Genomic DNA, 19,534 nt, shown 5'->3' with positions numbered 1-19,534 from the left:
CCAGCCTGGGTTATATACATATTAAAATCCTATCTCAAAAAACAGAAGTCAAGAGGAGATTAGCAATGATGTATATATAATGTTTTAAAAAATCAGTTCTGGCCGGCGCCAGTGGCTCATGCCTGTAATCCTAGCTACTCTAGAGGCTGAGATCTGAGAATTGCGGTTCAAAGCCAACCTGGGCAGGAAAGTCCGTGAAACTTTTTCTTCAATAAACCACCAGAAAACCTGAAGTGGCACTGTAGCTCAAGTGGTAGAGCGCTAGCCTTGAGCTGAAGAGCTGAGGGACAGTGCCCAGGCCCAGAGTTCAAGCCCCACGACTGACCAAAAAAAAAAATATATCACTTCTGCTTCTAGTATTTCTTGGTGGAAAACATCATAAACAGTGTAAATGACAGGATCACTGTGCCATTTGCACTCTGTCAATCTTAGTGTCTCTTTTAACTTTTCTAAGTTGCTTTTTCCTAATCTGTAACTACTTCCCTGTCAGATTTGTAAATTGCTTTGTAGTATTTAGCCTATTACATTTCTTGGTTCTCAAAATTATTTTCTTTGTGCATTGTCAGAGCACATTGTACTTTACAACTAGGATGCATGAGACACGTAAATGCTCATAGAATAAATGTGGACACTTCCTTTTTACCCACTGGTTTCCTATAAGAAATCAGATCAGCTTTCTCAGTCTTTGACATCAGACTGAGGTATCATTGTACAAGTAAAGCTTTTAGATGGCTGTCACTCGTGGCTATTTTACTTTCCACTTGCTTCAGACAGCTTTAATTGCCATTCCAGGGACATATTGCCAACCTAAAAATGATGCAGTAGGACCTTACTGGGTTATAAATGGCCCCTTTTATTATAGACTCCCAGGACTTGACCCTTCTCCTTCCAAACTCTGCCCTGCCCCGCCTTCCTGACCAAACCCTGTTCTCCAACTTTAGGCCTGCACACTGAGGGTATTCTGACTATGATGGCCAGGACAGCTTTAGAATCTCAGGCTTATAATACTGTGTTTACAAGTACTTTCCAATATCTAAGCAATCAGGCTGTGAGGAATCTATGTATGTATCTAATTTAGTCTGTAAAGACAACACAGAAGTCATAAGTGACTGAGACTAGAGAACTGCAGCCACATCACTTGATTAAGTTTATAGATGCACAGTTCTGTACGTGGAGTTCATCTGAAGTGAGGGGCATTTACATAGTGCCTGCTTTAAGTGTAACCATGAGGTTTTTGCCCACTTTAGTGGTACCTGTCTATAATTTTAGCCCTAAGGAGGCTGAGGTAAGAGGATCTGGTCTATGTAAAATGTTGCTAGCCTGAACAATATAGCAAGACCTTGTCTTAAAAAACAACAAAAACACCTGACAACTCTATAATAGCAACTCTTGTATTCACCCGTAAGGACAAGTATGCCTCTGTTATTTTGGCTCTTGCTTAAGCAAAAAAGTGTAGGTGCTACTGCCACCTCCGTAGGTGGTCAGGGTCTAGAAGTACATGGATCCTGCCTTCTGCCTCTCAATCCTAGATACTAGTCCAACGCATCTCAGTCACTAGTCTGTCTGGCCTCCAGGCCGTGCAGCTTGCTGTGATCGCACACAGTTCCTCTTACACGCCAGTTTCACACCACAGCTGCTTTTGTCCCCATGACTGGTGCATGGTACACTAGCAGGCACATTTGGCCCAGCCATCTCTGCCTAGCATGAGCGTCAGGAAAGGCCTCACTCTTGAAGGCAGCCTCCTATGACCCATAGTGTGCAAGCTGATGGCGAGTGCCTTCTCCAGGCACCAGCCAGAGATGGAAGAAGTGGTTTTATGTCTTTGGAGAGCCCTGCAGACTGAACAGATGTCTCGAACTGAGTATCATGGACTCCTGGCTTCCCAGGTGTTCCACCTTCCCACACACTCAGCACCAGTCACAGAAGACCGGGAAGCTATCTTCCTCCATGACCACATCTGCTGCTTGACACAAAGGTACACATCAAGTTCAGTTTGCCGTCTGAAGTTAATTACAGCTACACTGATAAAAGCCTTTAACCTCAAAACATTAGTCCAGGAAGTAACTTGCAAAAGAATTCAGTCTTACCCTTATGAAAGTAACAGGTTGAAAACAACTCAGTGGGGCTGGGAAGGTGGCTCAGTGGTAGAGCGCTTGCCTTGCGTGCATGAAGCCCTGGGTTCAATTCCTCAGCACCACGTAAGCAGAAAAGGCCAGAAGTGGCGCTGTGGCTCAAGTGGTAGAGCGCTCGCCTTGAGCTGAAGAGCTGAGGGACAGCGCCCAGGCCCAGAGTTCAAGCCCCACGACCGGACCAAAAAAAAAAAAAGAAAACAACTCAGTAAAAGGACACCAAACCCAAGTAGTAGGATATAATTTGAACCCAAGAGAAATGACCTTTTCAGCCTCTACGGTGGGTTCGCACAGAGTGGCCCTGCTTTAGCAAGAAGGCCTGGCTGAGGCAGCACCCAGCACGCCTCAGATGACACCCGAATGGCAGGGATACGGTAGAGGCTCACTTGGCAGAACCTTTCCCCAGGCTTCACTCCGGCATTCCCAGCTCACTAAGGCCAGGGTTGAGAATAAAGGACTGCTGAAGATAAATGTGTTTTGATATTTCTGGATTAAGGTCACTCTAAGGTAAAATTCTGAACATAAAGAAGAATTTAATAGTTGTGTGTGCTACTTAATTTGGTTTAAATTTTGTTTATTTTCATAATTTCCATGTCATTAACCTTACATAAACTCCTCATTGCATGTTTTATTAACCCTTGGTGTATTCGTTTTCTTCTGATCTGAAAGAGTAACCCATTAGACTTTAACCCCGGTGTCTTGAAGAAGTCTGCAGTTCAGAGAGCTTTAAAGGTAAACGAAGTGTTCTCTTGAGGTCATGGTGTTAATCAAGACATATTGAAAGAGATGATACTTGGGCTCTCGTAAGTATGTGGGCAGATTTCCTCCCACCTTAATGTAATTGTCCGTTAAAAAGAGATCCAGCTTTTGTTATCCAAGAATGGGAAAGAAGAAATTAATAATGTACAAAAATATGATAAATTAGATTTCTTTGTGTCTCTAAAGCAATTGAAACATCCATATTTTGTTTGGATTTGGATTTGTGAAAATGGAGATCTAGTTCTAGTTATAGTCTTGTCCAACTTTTGCAATATGATTTAAAGACCCACCTTGCCAACTGTGCCTGCAACATCGATTAAATCACCTCTTCCAATATGTTGAGTAGGGGCCTCTCTGAGTCAACAACCTCATGTCTTTGGTGCTGTGGGTTTGGGTAGCAGATCTTTCCAGAAGCTTTAAATTTTCAAATGAGGTATATTGAAAACTAAGCTCCACCCCCTAAAACTTGACACTGCCCTTTATTCTGTAACTTGTTTGTTAAAAGTTCAATCACTTCAATGCTTTTTCTCCCCAGGTTTAAGCCTAAATAAGGAAGGGTGTTAAATATGATTGTTTTAAGAAAATTCCCAAAGAACCAGGAAATGTTTAGCCAGTTTCACGGAGAAAAGTTAAATTTCAAAGATAAAGGATGCTGGGGAAAGAAGGCTTTTCAGTGCTTGTACCTGATTCTGAGTGGTGGTGTGTGGGTCAGGGGTGGCATCCTGTGAGTGCAGGTCAGCACGCAGTGAAATGCCTGCACCGCCTTGGCCCTGGAGGGACAGGACAGCCCTCCCGGATCCCTGCCCCTTGCTGTTGGAAAGTTATTGCTCTGCAGGTGTCAGGCTGCTCAGCACTTCGACCCATAGGGATGTTTAACCACTTGTTTAATCAAGATGAAAGTATTCTCCATTGGATTACTAAATTAAAGTAAGGCATACTAAGGGCCAGATGCCTGGCTCAATGATACAGAACTTGCCTGGCATGCACATGGTCCTAAGTTCAAACCCCATAACCCTCTCAAAAAGCATACAGATGTGCATTGTGTAGGAAAGCAGGTGCACTAAGATCATGGTGTCACATTAGTTCATTTAATCTTAATATCAAGTTCTAGAAATGACATCATGTCCGGTTTGCAGATGTAGGAACTAAGGATGACATTGGTGAAACAATCGGGTGCCGGTGGCTCATGCCTATAATCCTAGCTACTCAGGAGGCTGAGATCTGAGGATTGCAGTTCAAAGCCAGCCCGGGCAGGAGAGACCGTGAGACTGATCTCCAATAAACCACTAGAAAACCAGAAGTGGCACTGTGGCTCAGGCCATAGAGCACTTGCCTTGAGCTGAAGAGCACAGGGACAGCGCCCAGGTCCAGAGTTCAAGCCCCACGACCAACAAGAAAAAAAAAAGAGAGATTGATGAAACAATTAGGTTTCACTAGGCGAGAGATAAAAACCTGAGATTTAATTTCAAGATAGTGTGACTTAAAAACTTACATTTTTGGGCTGGGACAGTGACTCAGTGGTAGAGTGCTTGCCTTGCATGCATGAGGCCCTGGGTTCAATTCCTCTACCACATAAGCAGAAAAAGCCACAAGTGGTGCTGTGGCTAAGTGGTAGAGCGCTAGTCTTGAGCTGAAGAGCTGAGGGACAGCGCCCAGGCCCAGAGTTCAGGCCCCACTACTAACAAGCAAAAACAACAACCAACAACAGAAAACAAACATTTTCATTATACTTTATATCTTTGCCTTGTGTTTGTGCATTTTGGATACTGTGTTATTATAGGAAACTTAATGAATAATTTAATCTTATTTCATATAATCTAAAATGTCATCCATATTGAAGAACATTATTTTATGTACCACTAAGAAAGATTATAAAATGTCAGCTAAATTTTGACAGTATTTATTTTACATTTAGGAGATATATACACACACACACTAAGTACATTCCTCACGCACATATATAAAAGCAAAATGTAAGCATGATGAATTGGTTAAGATGGCTACACTTGTTTCACTACTGCAAACTACTCAAAAAGCAAGTATGTGGTATTATCAATGATAAGTTCCCATCTGTTTTCAGAGATGTTACAAAGTAGGGAATAAGTGTGTCTTTCAATTGTAAAATACACTAAATCTATTCTGGGTGCTGGTGACTTATACCTATAATCCTAGCTACTCAGGAAACTGAGATCTGAGGATTGGATCACAGTTTGAAGCTGCCTTCACAGTCAGGATATTCTGTGAGATTCTTATCTCCAATTCACCAGTAAAAAGCTGAAAGTGTGGATTTGGCTCAAATGGTAAAGAACCCAACTTGAGCCAAAAAGCCCATTGAGAGCATGAGGGCCTCCGTTCCAGCCCCAGCCTACACACACATACACACAAGACACAGTGAATCCCGGGGATCATAGACTGCTCTTCAGAGATGAAGTACTTGTACTAGTTAGGAGACAAACTTGTTGTCTGTGTCAAAGAGCCAGGATAGCACTGGTTGACGCATGACATGTTGATGGCCTCATGGATGAGATCGGGGAAGGGATATCCCTGTTAAGTCTGGCCCCATCTACCTACAAGGGACGTGTGTGCATAGAATTTTATTCACAGAGGACTGTGGTCAGCACAGACTTGAGGATCCTAATATTAAATGAAGACAGAAACAAGTGAATTAGGGAGAAGTCAGTGCTCTCTGCCACAGTTGTCTGAAGCATTGGATATTTCTTTAACAGCATTTATTTCATTTTGCAGAATTCATTCACATCAAAAAAGATGAACCAGAAAATAGATTGTCACAGTAGGTTTGCGATAGTAATATTTTCCCAATAATAATGTGATTTTCACACCTATTTCTGTCATTGCTGCAGTGTTGAGGATTGACTCTAAAATTTTGTAACTAAAAACATTTTTGTGACCCTCTAATTAATTTTCACTAACAGATATTTAACTACACCTTCTTATGGGGCTAAGTTATAAATAAACCTCATGTCACATATCTGTTGTATTTTGCTATGTTTTCTTCTATCAGCTGTCTGTGATGATGCTGCTTGCTATTTTTTTATTTCTGAATTTTTTATAATATGTTTTCTTAATTTCATGCAATTCTAAACTGACATTCTTGTAGTCAAAATTAGGTAGCACCTAATAATCAAGATTTGAAGTCTGATAGCTATGTGTTCTTGTGCAGAGGATGTTATATTAAAAATGCAAGGCTTGTATCTGAAAACTTAGTGTTTTGTTATTCCAACTGGAGAATTTTGAATTACCATTCTTTTACATTTGTCTTCTCATGGTTCTTAAGAGTTATAATTAACATTAAATGTTAAAAGAGCCAGGTTCTGATAGCTCAGACCTCTCATTCTAGCTACTCAGGAGGCTGAAATCTGAGAACCCCAGTTCAAAGTCAGACCAGGCAGAAAAGTCCCTGAAACTCTTATCTCCAACTAGCCACCAGAAAACTGGAAGTAGAGCTATGGCTTAAAGTGGTAGAAAGCTAAATTTGAGCAAAAGGAGCTTAGGTGCAGCACCCAGGCTCTGAGTTCAAGGCCTATGACCGACCCCCCCCCCAAAAAAAAAAGTTAAAAGATTGAGTTTTCCCCAATACACTGCTTAACTTTTAACTTTATCATTTAAGGATAGTGTGTAGCCAGACAGTGGTATGTGTGTGTCTGTAGTCGTAGCTACTCAAGAGGCAGGAGGATCAGGCAAGCCTGGGATTCGAGACCAGCCTGAACAGCAGAGCTGAGACCCCTAAAAAGTGTGAATGAAAGTTTTCTTAATTTATTTTATGGTATAAACAGGTACGGGCTAGGGTGTGCCTTGAAATTGTTTTCCAGCTAAATTGTTCTCAAGTATCCTTTGTATCTGAAATATCAGAGATAAATAGATACAACTCATAATTTTGGCCAATAGTTTCATTTTTAGTAGAACTCATTTAGAAATGTGTCTAATAATTTTATCTATTTTGCTTTTGTTTTGGGGTAGTCAGGGAAGAAAATAAACAGCAACCCAAATCCTCTTGTCCACATGTCAGTTGGTCACAAGGCTCAGGAAAGTAAGGTAAGGCACTAACATGTGGCTGATTTTCTGACACTACCTTAATACGATCACAATTAACACTGTCACCATCCAGCGCTGTTCCAGGTATATGGCGTGTGGCCGCCAGGACCGTTGTGTTCTCTTTTTTTCCCCCTTTAAAGCCATCATTTAATAGATAACCAACTACCTACTTTGTAAATGAATGTATTTCTATTTTTTAAAATAACTTTAAAAGTACCATATGAATGATTTCATGGATATATGGGAAAAATGCCCAAGTTTCCTTTGATCAGCCTACAAATAGCTTTAAGATAACCAAAAGTACTTAAATCCACCACATATAGTTTAGGTCCAAGGCTTGAAATAAAGTATTGCTATTGTTTTAATATGTCTTTCTCACTGACTTTTAGCAATTATTCAGTGACAGGTCACTGTTTACTGAGAGTCATCTCCATTTAACCAACAGAAAACTGGAAGTGGTGCTGTGGCTCAAGTGGTAGAGCGCTAGCCTTGAGCTGAAGTGCTCATGGACAGCAGTGCCAGGCCCAGAGTTCAAGGCCCACGACCAACAAAAAAAAGTGGGGGGCTGGGAAGGTGGCTCAGTGGTAGAGTGCTTACCTCCCATGCATGAGGCCCTGTGTTTGATTCCTCAGCACCACATAAGCAGAAAAAGCCAGAAGTGGTGCTGTGGCTCAAGCGGTAGAGCGCTAGCCTTGAGCTGAATTGCTGAGGGACAGCGCCCAGGCCCAGAGTTCAGGCCCCAGGACCGACCAAAAAAAAAAAAAAGGCAGAAAAAGACTCCGAAACTTTGGACTGTCTATCCATCTGTTCGAATAGTTTAACACTAATATGATAGTACATCTCAGTAATCTCTTAGAATTTGATTGAAGTTATCCTGTCCTGTAAACATTCGTAAGTACAGTGCTGGTATTCCTTTCCCAGAGCATATATCAGCGCTAATGTTGGACTATTTCTTTCAGATTCGGTATAAAACCAATGAACCTGTGTGGGAGGAAAACTTTACTTTCTTTGTTCACAATCCCAAGCGCCAGGACCTTGAAGTTGAGGTATTTTACTTGCATTTTTAATCTTGTGTTTAATAATTAGTACAGTAAGCTATACATAAAGAATACAGTTTGATGAGTTCTGATTTGTACACACATATCCATGTGATTTTCATATAGTAATATGTTGTTATACAACCCTACTAAACTTAAGTTTGCTTTTGATCTCGCAACATAGACAAGGCTGGGATGAAAGTCATGTACTACCCTGCCTGACATGTGTTAATTCTAGTGACTGTTGCATAAATGTCTTAGGGTTTTATGTGTGGGCAGTGGTATTACCCACTGTGAGGGCCACTTCTGCTTCCATTGCTCCTCTTGCTTGCCCACCTTCCTTATTCTCTGTGTGGTGAAGAGTTGGTGCAGAGACACCCTACCCCTACCCCCACCTGGTGCAGTGAAACTACCGGGACTGGTCTCCCAAGATGCCTGATCAGAGATGCTCCCTCGGCTTGTCCTAGTTTGCTGAGCGTTTGTTTTCATGGGTGAATATCAGATTTCACTCAAAGGCTTTTCTGTATTTAGTCAAATGATTATAGTGGTTTTTTTTTTTTAAATAAGATTCACTGTTGATTTTCTAATATTAAAACTGAAGGGATTTTATTTACTTTTTAGGATCAATGTTTGGAAACATTACAAGCAAATTTTTGTTCAGGGATAGGCCCCATGTGGACATATGTTCAGTCTGACTCTTTGAAATTTTTGTGTCTTACAATAGACACCCATCTGTACTATTCTTTCCTTATAGCATCCTTTTCTATTTTGGTGTCTGGGTATTTGACCCCTTGAATGAATTAGGAAGTATCCTTCCTCTTTGATTTTCTGAGTTTGTGTAGAACTGATTTTTTAAATCTTTTTTTTTTTTTTTTGCCTTATATATTTGGTAGCCTGCAGTTTTCCTTGTGAAAAAGTTTTTAAAGGCAAACTCAAGCCAGGTGCCGGTGGCTCACACCTGTCATCGTAGCTACTCAGGAGGCTGAGATCTGAGGATCGGGGTTCAAAGCCAGCCTAGGCAAGAGAGACCGTGAGACTCCTATCTCCAATAAACCACCAGAAAGCCAGAAGTGGCACTGTGGCTCAAGTGGTAGAGTGCTAGCCTTGAGCTGAAGAGCTGAGGGACAGTGCCCAGGCCCAGAGTTCAGGCCCCACGGCCGACAAAAAAAATGCAAACTCTATCCTGTCAGTGGATATAGAGCTATCCAAGTTATCTGTTACTTGTGGTTTGATTGTGACATTAATGTCTTTCAAGAAATTGGTTGCTTTGATCTGTGTTGTTGAAACCTTTCTATAAGGTTAGCCTTTGATGTTTTCCAGTCCCATTGAAATGTGTGTGTACATAGGAGATGATCTTCCCAGTCTGACAAGAGGTTTATTGATTTTACTTTCTGAAAGAAATAACTTGTGGTTTCATTGATGATCATTATTGTTTTTTTTCTTCATAATTTCAGTAGTTTTGCCATGATCAATCTCATTTCATGTTTTACGGTTATTCAGCTTTCATTTGCTTCTCTTTGCCTAATTTCTGAAAAGGAAACTTGATAGAAGAACTGTTATAACACAGGCATTTGGTCTAACTTTTGACTTACAGTTTCATTTTTATTTCTTTTGATAATTTCCCTTTTGATTATTATTTCCTCCATTTCCCTTTGCCCACCCTCCCTCCCTCCCTCCCTCCCTCTCTCCCTCTCTCTCTCTCTCTCTTTCTTTCTCTTTCTCTTTCTCTCCTTCCTTCCTTCCTTCTTTCTTTCTTTCTTTCTTTCTTTTTCCCTCTCCTGTCGTGGAGCTTGAACTCTGGGCCTGGGCGCTGTCTCTCAGCTCTTCAGCCCAGGGCAAGTGTTCTGCCACTTGAGCACAGTTCCATTTCTGGTTTTCTGATGGTTTATTGGAGAGAAGAGTCTCACATGGACTGTCCTGCCTGGGCTGGCTTTCCAGAGTAGCTAGGATTACAGGTGTGAGCCACTGGCGCCAGGCTGCATTTCTTCCTTGTTTTGAGGATTTCTGATTTACACATATGTTGCTTAGTGTTTAAGTAGTTGGGAGTTTTAAACATTCCATAATGGTCAGAGTATATGCTTTGTATAACTTGAGCCCTTTACATTGAGAATGGTTTGTTGCCACAGCTTTCCTTTGGCTTTTTAAAAGTTGTTAGTTGGAGGTAAGAATCTCAAAGACTTTCCTGTAAGGGCCGTTTTTTGTTGTTGTTTTTTTAAAGAGATTGTCGACCAGCTCTGTTGATTGGAAACAAACGTGACAGTTCAGCTTTTTCAAGGGTCTCAGTAGACATATGGAAGGAACGGAGACACTGTGTCAGGACCTGCTAGGAATCAGAAATGAGTAACGCCTGTGTTCCTTTTCACAGCTCTGCTCATACCTTCTCTCTGTGTGAGTTTGTTTTGTTGCCTGTGTTCCTTTTCACGGCTCTGCTCATACCTTCTCTCTGTGTGAGTTTGTTTTGTTGCCTGTGTTCCTTTTCATGGCTCTGTTCATACCTTCTCTCTGTGTGAGTTTGTTTTGTTTTGTTTTGTTTTTTGTCTGTCATGGGCCTGAACGCTGGGCGCTGTCCCACTGCTCTTCAGCTCAAGGCTAATGCTCTACTTTTTCTGCTTATGTGGTACTGAAGAGTCAAACCCAGGGCATCATGCATACAAGGCAAGCGCTCTACCAGGCCCCAGTTTGGTGGGTTCTTTTTGAATATTTTTTTAATTGAGATTAAGTGATTATATAAATTTTACAAATTTCACAGTATTTTGGAATAGTGATATTTACTTAAAGTCGCAAGCACATTTTAACCTTCATGAGGCAAACTGTCATTGTCATTATTGTGGTCTATAAAGCTTATGGACTCTACAAACTTTGACACTCCAGCTATTTATTCCAAATCAGGTGATACGTACATTTTTTTCCTTTTGTTTAGTGTAAGCTATTCCTACTTTCCCTCTTATTCCCTCCCTCCCACCACTGCCCTTGAGTTGCTTAGTTCATTTTAATCAATATCCAGTGCAGCCGATGAGCCCCTCTGTGTATTTTTTCCCATTTCCCTCTGATTCTGTGTCCTCCTCCTAGCGTCCCTCAGATGTGCACATGTATACACCATATATGAGGTCAAGAACATGGAGTCATCTAGAAACGATAGAACAAACTACGTAGAGGTCCTTTGTTTCTTGAGTCCTGTTTTCTGTGTCGTATCTGCATTTTGAATTAACATCCACATATCGGGGGACCATGCGCCATTTGTCTCTCTGATCCAGTGCTGGTTTTGAACCATCATCTTTAGATCTAAGCCCCCTGTGTGGTGAAGATTGCAGGCGTGAGCCACCAGTGCCTGGCTGTGGCCCCTGTTGATGCCTGCCCCCCACCTACCTGAAGAGCATGTGTTTCTGCTGTGGAGTGAATCTTAGCAGAAGGGAGCTAAGGGGGACACCTTTGTGTTCTCTGTACTCTGTTTTCTATCTGTTTGCTGTGTCTGAGATAGAGCTTGTGGAACTTATACTCTAACTGTATCTACCTGTTTTTTTTAATCGTTCTCTGTTTATGCTACATTTGTTCAGAGCCTCACTAATAGATGGTGTGAACATCAGGGGCTGAAGTCTCATCAGCATGCCCTGTTTCATTGATGTTTGTTGTTTTATACTCGTGACCTCTGTTATACATAAAAATACTTGGTAGGAGCCAGGCACGGGTGGCTCATGCCTGTAATCCTAGCTACTCAGGAGGCTGAGATCTGAGGATCACGGTTCAAACCCAGCCCAAGCAAGAAAGTCCGTGAAACTCATCTCCAATAAATCACAAAAAAAAACGAAATGGAGCTATAGCTCAAGTGGTAGAACACTAGCCTTGAGCTGAAGAGCTGGGGGACAGTACTCAGGTCCAGAGTTCAAGCCCATGACCGACAAAAAAAACCCCAAAACAAAAAAACTTGGTAGGTGCCAGTAGCCCTCTAATTCTAGCTACTCAAGAAGCTCAGATCACAGTTTGAAGCCAAAGTTCATGAGACTCTTATCTCCAATTAACCACCAAAAAGCTGGAAGTGGAGCTGAGGTTCAAATGATAGAGTCCTCCTTGAGTAAAGAAGCTCAGCACCTAGGCCCTGAGTTCAAGCCACAGGACTGTCATAAACAAAAACACCCTGTATCTATAATTTTCCTTTATAAAATATTAAAATAACTTGTACTTTTGAAGTGTGTGTGTGTGTGTGTGTGTGTGTGTGTTATTGGGTCTGAACCCAGGACCCTGCACACACTAGATGAGTGCTCTACCACAGAGGCGCATTTGCAGGCCAAATGTGCCTGCAATAAAATAATAAAATAATTTATTTTTTTAATTTTTTTTTTTTTTGTTGGTCATGGGTTTTGAACTCTGGGCCTAAGTGCTGTCCCTTAACTCCTCAGCTCAAAGTGAGCACTCTACCACTTGAGCCACAGCGCCACTTCCAGTTTTCTAGTGGTTTATTGGACATAAGAGTCTCATGAACTTTCCCACCCAGGTGGGCTTTGAACTGCAATCCTTAGATCTCCACCTCCTGAGTAGCTGGGATTTCAGGAGTGAGCCACCCAGCCTGGCGATCTTTGTTTTTGTTTTTTTTTTTAATATAATTGTACTGTAAGTAAGGTCTTATACAGAGGGATTACCATTTTCTAAGTCAGGTAATGAGTACATTTCTTTCTGGACAGTGTCACTCCTTTCTTTGCTTCGTTCCCGCACCCATCCCTGCATACAAGTTGCATAGTTTTCACATAGTGTCAACTGCATACCATGCATTTGTTCAGCCTTCCTCCCTCCGAATCACCCCTTTGCTGGCCGAAAGCAAAAGCAAAAAACAATACCACCACCACGTCTCTATTTCCTGGAATTGGTTTCCATAAATAGTATTCTATATGATCAGAGTAATTTGCCTTTGGATTCCTCCCCTAAGACTATCCTCCTTTAGTCTAACTTTCTGTGTGTGAATTTTTAGAGCCCTGTATAAGTTATCATGTCCAGTTGTATATTAGATCCAGCTTCTGTATGTGAGAGAACACATGCACCATTTGTCTCTGAGCCTGGCTTACTTCATTTAACATGATTTGCTCTAGGTTCATACACTTCACTGTCAATGATGTAATATTATTCTAGTAGATGAGTAAACTTCTATCATGTATCTGTACCACATCTTTTTGATGGACTCGTCTATTGTAGGGCAACTGGGCGGTTCCCATAGCTTGTCTATTGTGGCTAGTGCAGCAGTGAACATGTGTCTTTACCATATCCTGGCTTGTGATGTTCTAGGTAGACAGCCAAGAGTGCTGGGTTATAGAGGACTGGTGTGTTTAGTTTTCTGAGGATCTGCAAAGTGCCTTCCAGAATGGTTGTACTAGTTTATATTCCCGCCAACATTCCCCACATTCCCTGCCAACATATGTTTGAATTGTTGTTTGAATTTACAATATTGGCTAGTCTTACCTGGGGTGAGATGGAATCTCAGATTGCATTTCCTTTATGGTCAGGGGTGATGAACATTTCCTCATGTGTTTGCCATTCTTCTTCTGAGAAGTCTCAGTCTAGTTCCTTTGCCCCTTTAGTAATAGGTTTATTTATTTGGGGGGAGTTAGTTTCTTGAGTTCCTTGTGTATTTTGGATATTAGCTGTGAAATGTTTGAAGTGTATTTTTCAAAGGCTAGTTTTTGGACCTTTCAATGTTTTCTGTTCTGTGTTTTGCAGGTCAAGGATGAGCAGCATCAGTGCTCCTTGGGGAGCCTGAGGGTCCCCCTTAGTGAGTTGCTCACCAGTGATGACATGACAATAAACCAGCGGTTTCAGCTGAGCAACTCTGGACCAAACAGCACCTTAAAAATGAAGATTGCTCTTAGGGTACTGTACCGTCCTTCATATGCTAGTGGGAAGAGAGAAGGCAGATGCAACCCGCGCTGCTCCTGGTCCCAGCCAGTGTGGCTGGTGGTGGAGAGGTGTAGGGAGGTGATACAGCAGCCAGGTGGCTGTGGTGGTAGGGACCATCAGGGAGTTCTTTTGAGGAGAGCAGAGACCATAGCAGTCTTGGACTTCTAACAAGCACTTCATTTCTAGGTATCAGCAGGCCAGTGGCTCAGAAAGCGTCACTCCGTCAGAGGCAAGCAGCAAGCCTTGGGTTTAAATCCCTAGAAACTTGCTGGGCATTCAGTGGCTCACATCTCTAATCCTAGCTACTCAGAAGGCTGAGGTCTAAGGATCCAAGTTGGAAGCCTGCCTAGGCAAAAAATCAGAGAGGCTCTTATCGCCAAATCACCATCAGAATGCTAGGACTGGATGCTGGGCTGAAGTGTCAGTAGTTCAGCCACAACAAAAAAGCTGCGCAAGAGCATGAGGCCCTATGTTCAAGCCCCAGTACCAGAGCACACGTGTGTGTACACACACATGCACACACGGTCTCTCTCACCAGTTCTATCAATAAATAATCAATTTTATCTATCTAAAATATACAGGAGTTGGGGGCATAGCTCAAGTACTAAAGCACTTGCCTAGCAAAGTCAGGGCACTGATTATAAACCTTAGTGCCATAAAACAACCACACACACACACATGAACATGTGCACTTAAACATTACATACAAGCGTATGTACACACATATATACACATGAAACATTAACATAAGAAGCCTACTGTTTTGTTTTTTTTAATGCTAGGGATTGAATGCAATGTCTTACTCATGCATGGCAAGTGCTCTACTATTGAGTTATCTCTATCCAGAGAATGAACTTTTAAAAATAGTTTAAATGAACTGGATCTCTTGAAGATCGTAATGACAGTATTCTTTGTACCTGATTAGACTCAGAGCACTGGTGCAACCTTTGGCAGAGTTCCCAGCTACAAATTCCATGTTCTTAGGACTAGTGGCCCTGTTTCCAAAACGTGACTCTTGGTAGTTGCACGATATACAGGGAGGCCATGAGCATGTGGATGTTTACTGACATTTTGTTTCTTAAAAGTGAGGAAATCCTCAAGCCATCTTTGGAGCCCCAGAATGGAGGGCCCACAGGGTTCAGAGGTTGTTACTAGTCTGTGTGTGTGTGCACATGTATGTGTGTGTGTGTGCGCGCACACACTACTTTTGTCGCTGCTCCAGGATGTGCCCCAAAGCTGGGGGACATTGTGGCTGGCCCCTGTTGGCTGCTGCTCTGCACTTGGTGGTTTAGAGTTGCACAATGAGATCAGATTTTCTCTGAACTTCCTACATATGTAGGGGCTCATTGTCTTATCAGGGGTCTGTGGCTTGGTAGGCTTCTCTCATGAGAACATTGTTCCACAAATTGTGGAAGAATGTGTACAAATAGAAGAGACCAGAAAAAGACAGAAGAGGTATTTCGACTACTGAAACTGCTTTTTCTAAATTTGTAGCAGAATATGACTTTGATAAGTGAATAACTGAAAAGATAATACTTAATTAAAAAAATTTTTGAGCCAAGTTTTAAAGATACTTGGGAATGGATGCATCTAACTTGATATAGTCAAGATGTGCTCAGATGTTGCTAGTGTAACTGGGTTCCGTGTTTATTGCCTCTAGGTACTTCATCTGGAAAAGCAAGAGAGGCCTCCGGACTACCAACATTCAGCTCAAGTGAAACGACCTTCTGTTTCCAAAGAAGGAAGGAAAATGCCTGTCAAATCTCAAGTATCTGCCTCTGGTAGCAGCACTGGTGGTAGCAGTGTGGCTCCACCCACACCAGTGCTGGGGAGCCACGAGGAGCCTAGAGTGGAGGAAGAGGCCCACCCCCCGGACGCCACCCCTCCCAGGCAGGGAGACCTGGGCAGGAGCTCCTCCAGCCTCCTGGCCTCCCCCAGCCACGTCTCTGCCAAGGAGCCCACACCCAGCATCGCGTCAGACATCTCCCTGCCCATCGCCACCCAGGAGCTGCGTCAAAGGCTACGGCAGCTCGAGAAGTAACTATTATTAATGCTTTCGGCATTGTTTATCACAGAGTGTGCACCCCACACCACATTGTCAGACACCATCAGAGTTCAGATCGCCACATGGAAGGTTGTCATCAGGCTTAGACTTTGTCCCCACATCAAGGGTTGTTAATACCCACACACTAAGGGTTATTGATACCATGAGAGAGTTGTTAACATCATCAAAGCTCATGTCCTCCATGCCGAAGTTAGTTGTTCTTCACACATCACAGTTCACATTCTATACACTTAAAGTGGTTATTGCCATTAGCGTCTATGTCTCTCATACTAAGGGCAACTGTAAACTCCATCAGTTTACATCTGCCATAGCTATGGTTGTTAACACTTACCAGTTCTCATCCCTATACTGAGAAAGGTGGTTTTTACCAGGTTCACATCTCCTGTACTGAGAGTGGCGGTCATTTACACCATCAGAGTTCACACCCCACACTGAGGGTGGCGGTCATAAACATCATCAGAGTTCACACCTCACTCTGAGGGGGCGGTTATAAACACCATCAGAATCCACATCCTCACGCTGAACACCGCCACATACCATAGGAGGGAGCTAGATTCTTAGGTTAGTTAGCCAGACTAATTTTGATTTGTGCTGTTGTTTCATAATCTGAATCTTTGATCTTCAAAATAAGACCTGCTGTTTTATAGTTGTATAGCAGAATGGTGAAGTAAGAATTTTGGCAAGTAGGAAGGGTAGGAGGCTTAGCACCATGCATGTGCTTCTGGCCAGGAATGCCAGGAATGGATGGGAAGGGTCTCCTGTGGACCCTTACGTGTACATGGGCAGTTTGGCTTGGCTCCTTTTGCAGAAGAGTGAGTCTTTGCTTGTGTGGGCAGCATCCCATTACCACCATTCAGTCCCTCTTGTCTGGATGTTTGTGTTGGTTTCTTATTTTAAGCAGAGATTCATAACCATGCATATGGCTTCTTAGAGTAAGGAAGAATATAGTTAATGCATCCATTAGATGCTAAAAATTCCTGTGATTAGGGTATATTGGCCTCTGAGACTGCTCTTCCTATTTTAAATTTTTTATTGTGATTAAGTGATTACATAAATTTCACAGTATTGTGAGATAGTGATTAGTTAGTCACAAACACATTCTAACCTTCATGAGGCAAATTGTCATTATCACAGTCTATAAAGTTTGTGAATTCTATGAGCTTTGACACTGTATCTATTTATTTCTATATCAGGTGATATGTACATCTTTTTCCTTTTGCTCAGTGTCAGCTGTTCCCTCTTCCCCTCTCCTTCCCTCCCTCCCATCGCTGCCCTTGAGTTGCTTAGTTTGTTTTCATCAATGTCCAGTGCAGCTGATGGGTTGTTGTATGTTTTCCTGTTTCCCTCTGTTTCTGTGTCCTCTTTCTAATTTCCCTCAGATGTGCACATATATGCCATATATGTGGTCAGCAGCATGCAGTCATTTAGTAATGATAGAACAAGATGAGTGGAGGTCCTTTGTTTCTCGAGTCTTGTTTACTTTGTTGTATCTCCTTATGTTTTGGCTTTAGCATCCACATATCAGGGAGACCATGTGCTGATTGTCCCTTTGCTCTTGGCTTACCTTACTCAGAATGTTCCATTCATTTCCGTGAATGCCATATTTTGTCCTTTCTAATGGCTGCATAATGTTCCGTTAGGTACCACAATTTTTGGATCCATTCATCTGTAGTGGGGTATTTGGGTTGTTTCCATATCTTGGCTATTGTGAACAGTGCTGCAATGAACATGGAGGTGCATGTGTCCTTGTATCCTGGTTGCTTTTCCTGTTTTAAGAATTGTGCTAAGTTATAGGAAAATACTAAGAGAAGCGTGGGTAATGGTGAAAAGATGTTTGTTCTTGGTGATTGTGAAGTCACATGTGCAGACATGTGAGGTCCTCTGATCCACACTCATGTTTTGCCTTCGCACTTTGCAGGTCATTATTTTGGAAAAAAGCAATGAGTTCTATGAGTTGGGGAAGATGGCTTGCCCAGCAGGTGTGAGGCTGCAAGGCAGGCACTCCCAAGCGAAGATCCCAGGATTGAGGCCACAATAGGGAGGTCTCTGTGCCATTTTCATTTTAGGCACTCTGTGAAAGACTGTCAGTTTTGAATTGTTAAGTTACTGAACCCTCTAGTTTCAAATGTTGTTTTAAGCCCGTGGAAATTTGATTCCTTTTTATATAAATGAACGGAGCTGACCTGTACACTGTGCCATGAACCATTTCACTCTGGCAGTCAGGGGAAGGCTGGTGACCTCTGTTCTGTTTTCCCAGTGGGACAACCTTGGGCCAGTCCCCGCTGGGGCAGATCCAGTTGACAATCCGGCACAGTTCCCAAAGGAATAAGCTCATCGTGGTGGTGCATGCCTGCAGGTAAGCGCCCAGCTTCCCTGCTGCTCATGATTCTTGTCTTTCTATGTGATTCTGACTTGTCTTATTAGCAGTTGAAAAGGATACAAATAAGGAGTTGAGCCTATGAAAACCTGTTGGAAACAGGAAAATAAAGTTGGTGGCATGTAGAAGCATAATATAATTAGCCTTTAATTAGATATGTAATTTGGAGCATCTTGTATGTTCTTGCTGTTAAGATAATAACAGAGAAGAGGAACAGTGGAGGCCACATCATGTAGATAGGTCTGCTGGCACCTGTGGAGTTCCAGTTCACTTAGTCAGTGAGGAATGCTTGGCAGTACGTGGCTCACACCAGTGTTCCTTTCTAGTGCAGAGGAAGTGGACCCTGTGCCAGCCCGGTTTGTGTAGGTGGAGGAAATGGCCCAAGCAGGTTCAGTAGGGGACCCGTGTGTCAGCTCAGACTCATGCCAGGAAGGCCTGAGTGGCATCACGGGACTTCTGGGTGCTGGCTCACTTGACAGAGTCTGGTTCATGTGTTCCCATCAGGGTGAAACAGTAGGAGGCTAAGAGACAGTGTTAGCAGCAAAGAAGAGGGACGTAGAATCCCTCCAAACCTGGGCTCAGGAAGTAGACACCAAAGTCTCCTCTGACAAAGTTGCTGAAAGGGAATTTGGGAGAGATGCCAGCAGGCAAATGGGCTTCTCTGCCTCTCTCTCCTTGCTGCTGCTTGGTGTTTAAACATGAAATCAGCACTGAAGAAAATGTGATGGTATTCTCATTTTCTGAATTCTAATCAGTCTTTTCTGGTTTGTGTTATGAGAAATCTTATTGCCTTCTCTGAGGATGGCTCCGATCCCTATGTCCGCATGTATTTATTACCAGACAAGAGGAGATCGGGAAGGAGGAAAACACATGTGTCAAAGAAGACATTAAACCCTATATTTGATCAAAGGTATGGCAGATTCTTTAAGAAGAGGCTTGTGTAGCAGATAAGGACAGGCCTGAAAAATGTTTTTGAGTAACTAAGCATATGAGTCAGGCTCTGTTGAAAAATTAAACGGACAACCTTTACCACATTTTCAATATTGTGAACCTCAAGTAGATGGGCTAAATGTAACAGACCAAACTATAAACACTTCACAGGAAGACCAAGGATTAAATAAAATTCAAATTATTGGCTGGGTGCCGGTGGCTCACGCCTGTAATCCTAGCTACTAAGGAGGCTGAGATCTGAGGATCATGGTTCAAAGCCAGCCCAAGCCGGAAAGTCCATGAG

At 42.5% G+C, this 19,534-nt stretch overlaps 1 protein-coding gene across 1 annotated transcript in view; it reads left to right on the top strand.

The window, feature by feature from the left end:
- The window catches only part of Esyt2 (extended synaptotagmin-like protein 2), a 68,382-nt gene that overhangs the window by 42,600 nt on the left and 6,248 nt on the right, over positions 1 to 19,534 (top strand). Inside the window, exons 13-19 of the mRNA XM_013033638.1 lie at positions 2,799 to 2,861; positions 6,867 to 6,941; positions 7,901 to 7,987; positions 13,682 to 13,831; positions 15,519 to 15,895; positions 18,181 to 18,279; positions 19,079 to 19,210. Coding sequence (XP_012889092.1) covers positions 2,799 to 2,861; positions 6,867 to 6,941; positions 7,901 to 7,987; positions 13,682 to 13,831; positions 15,519 to 15,895; positions 18,181 to 18,279; positions 19,079 to 19,210 — 983 coding nt within the window. The remainder of the gene's footprint in view (positions 1 to 2,798; positions 2,862 to 6,866; positions 6,942 to 7,900; positions 7,988 to 13,681; positions 13,832 to 15,518; positions 15,896 to 18,180; positions 18,280 to 19,078; positions 19,211 to 19,534) is intronic.

Source organism: Dipodomys ordii, unplaced genomic scaffold (genome assembly GCF_000151885.1).
Source record: "Dipodomys ordii isolate 6190 unplaced genomic scaffold, Dord_2.0 Scaffold173, whole genome shotgun sequence".
Lineage (NCBI taxonomy): Eukaryota > Metazoa > Chordata > Mammalia > Rodentia > Heteromyidae > Dipodomys > Dipodomys ordii.
The sequence above is the reverse complement of the archived record's forward strand: the minus strand, read 5'-3'. Positions and strand labels throughout refer to the sequence as shown.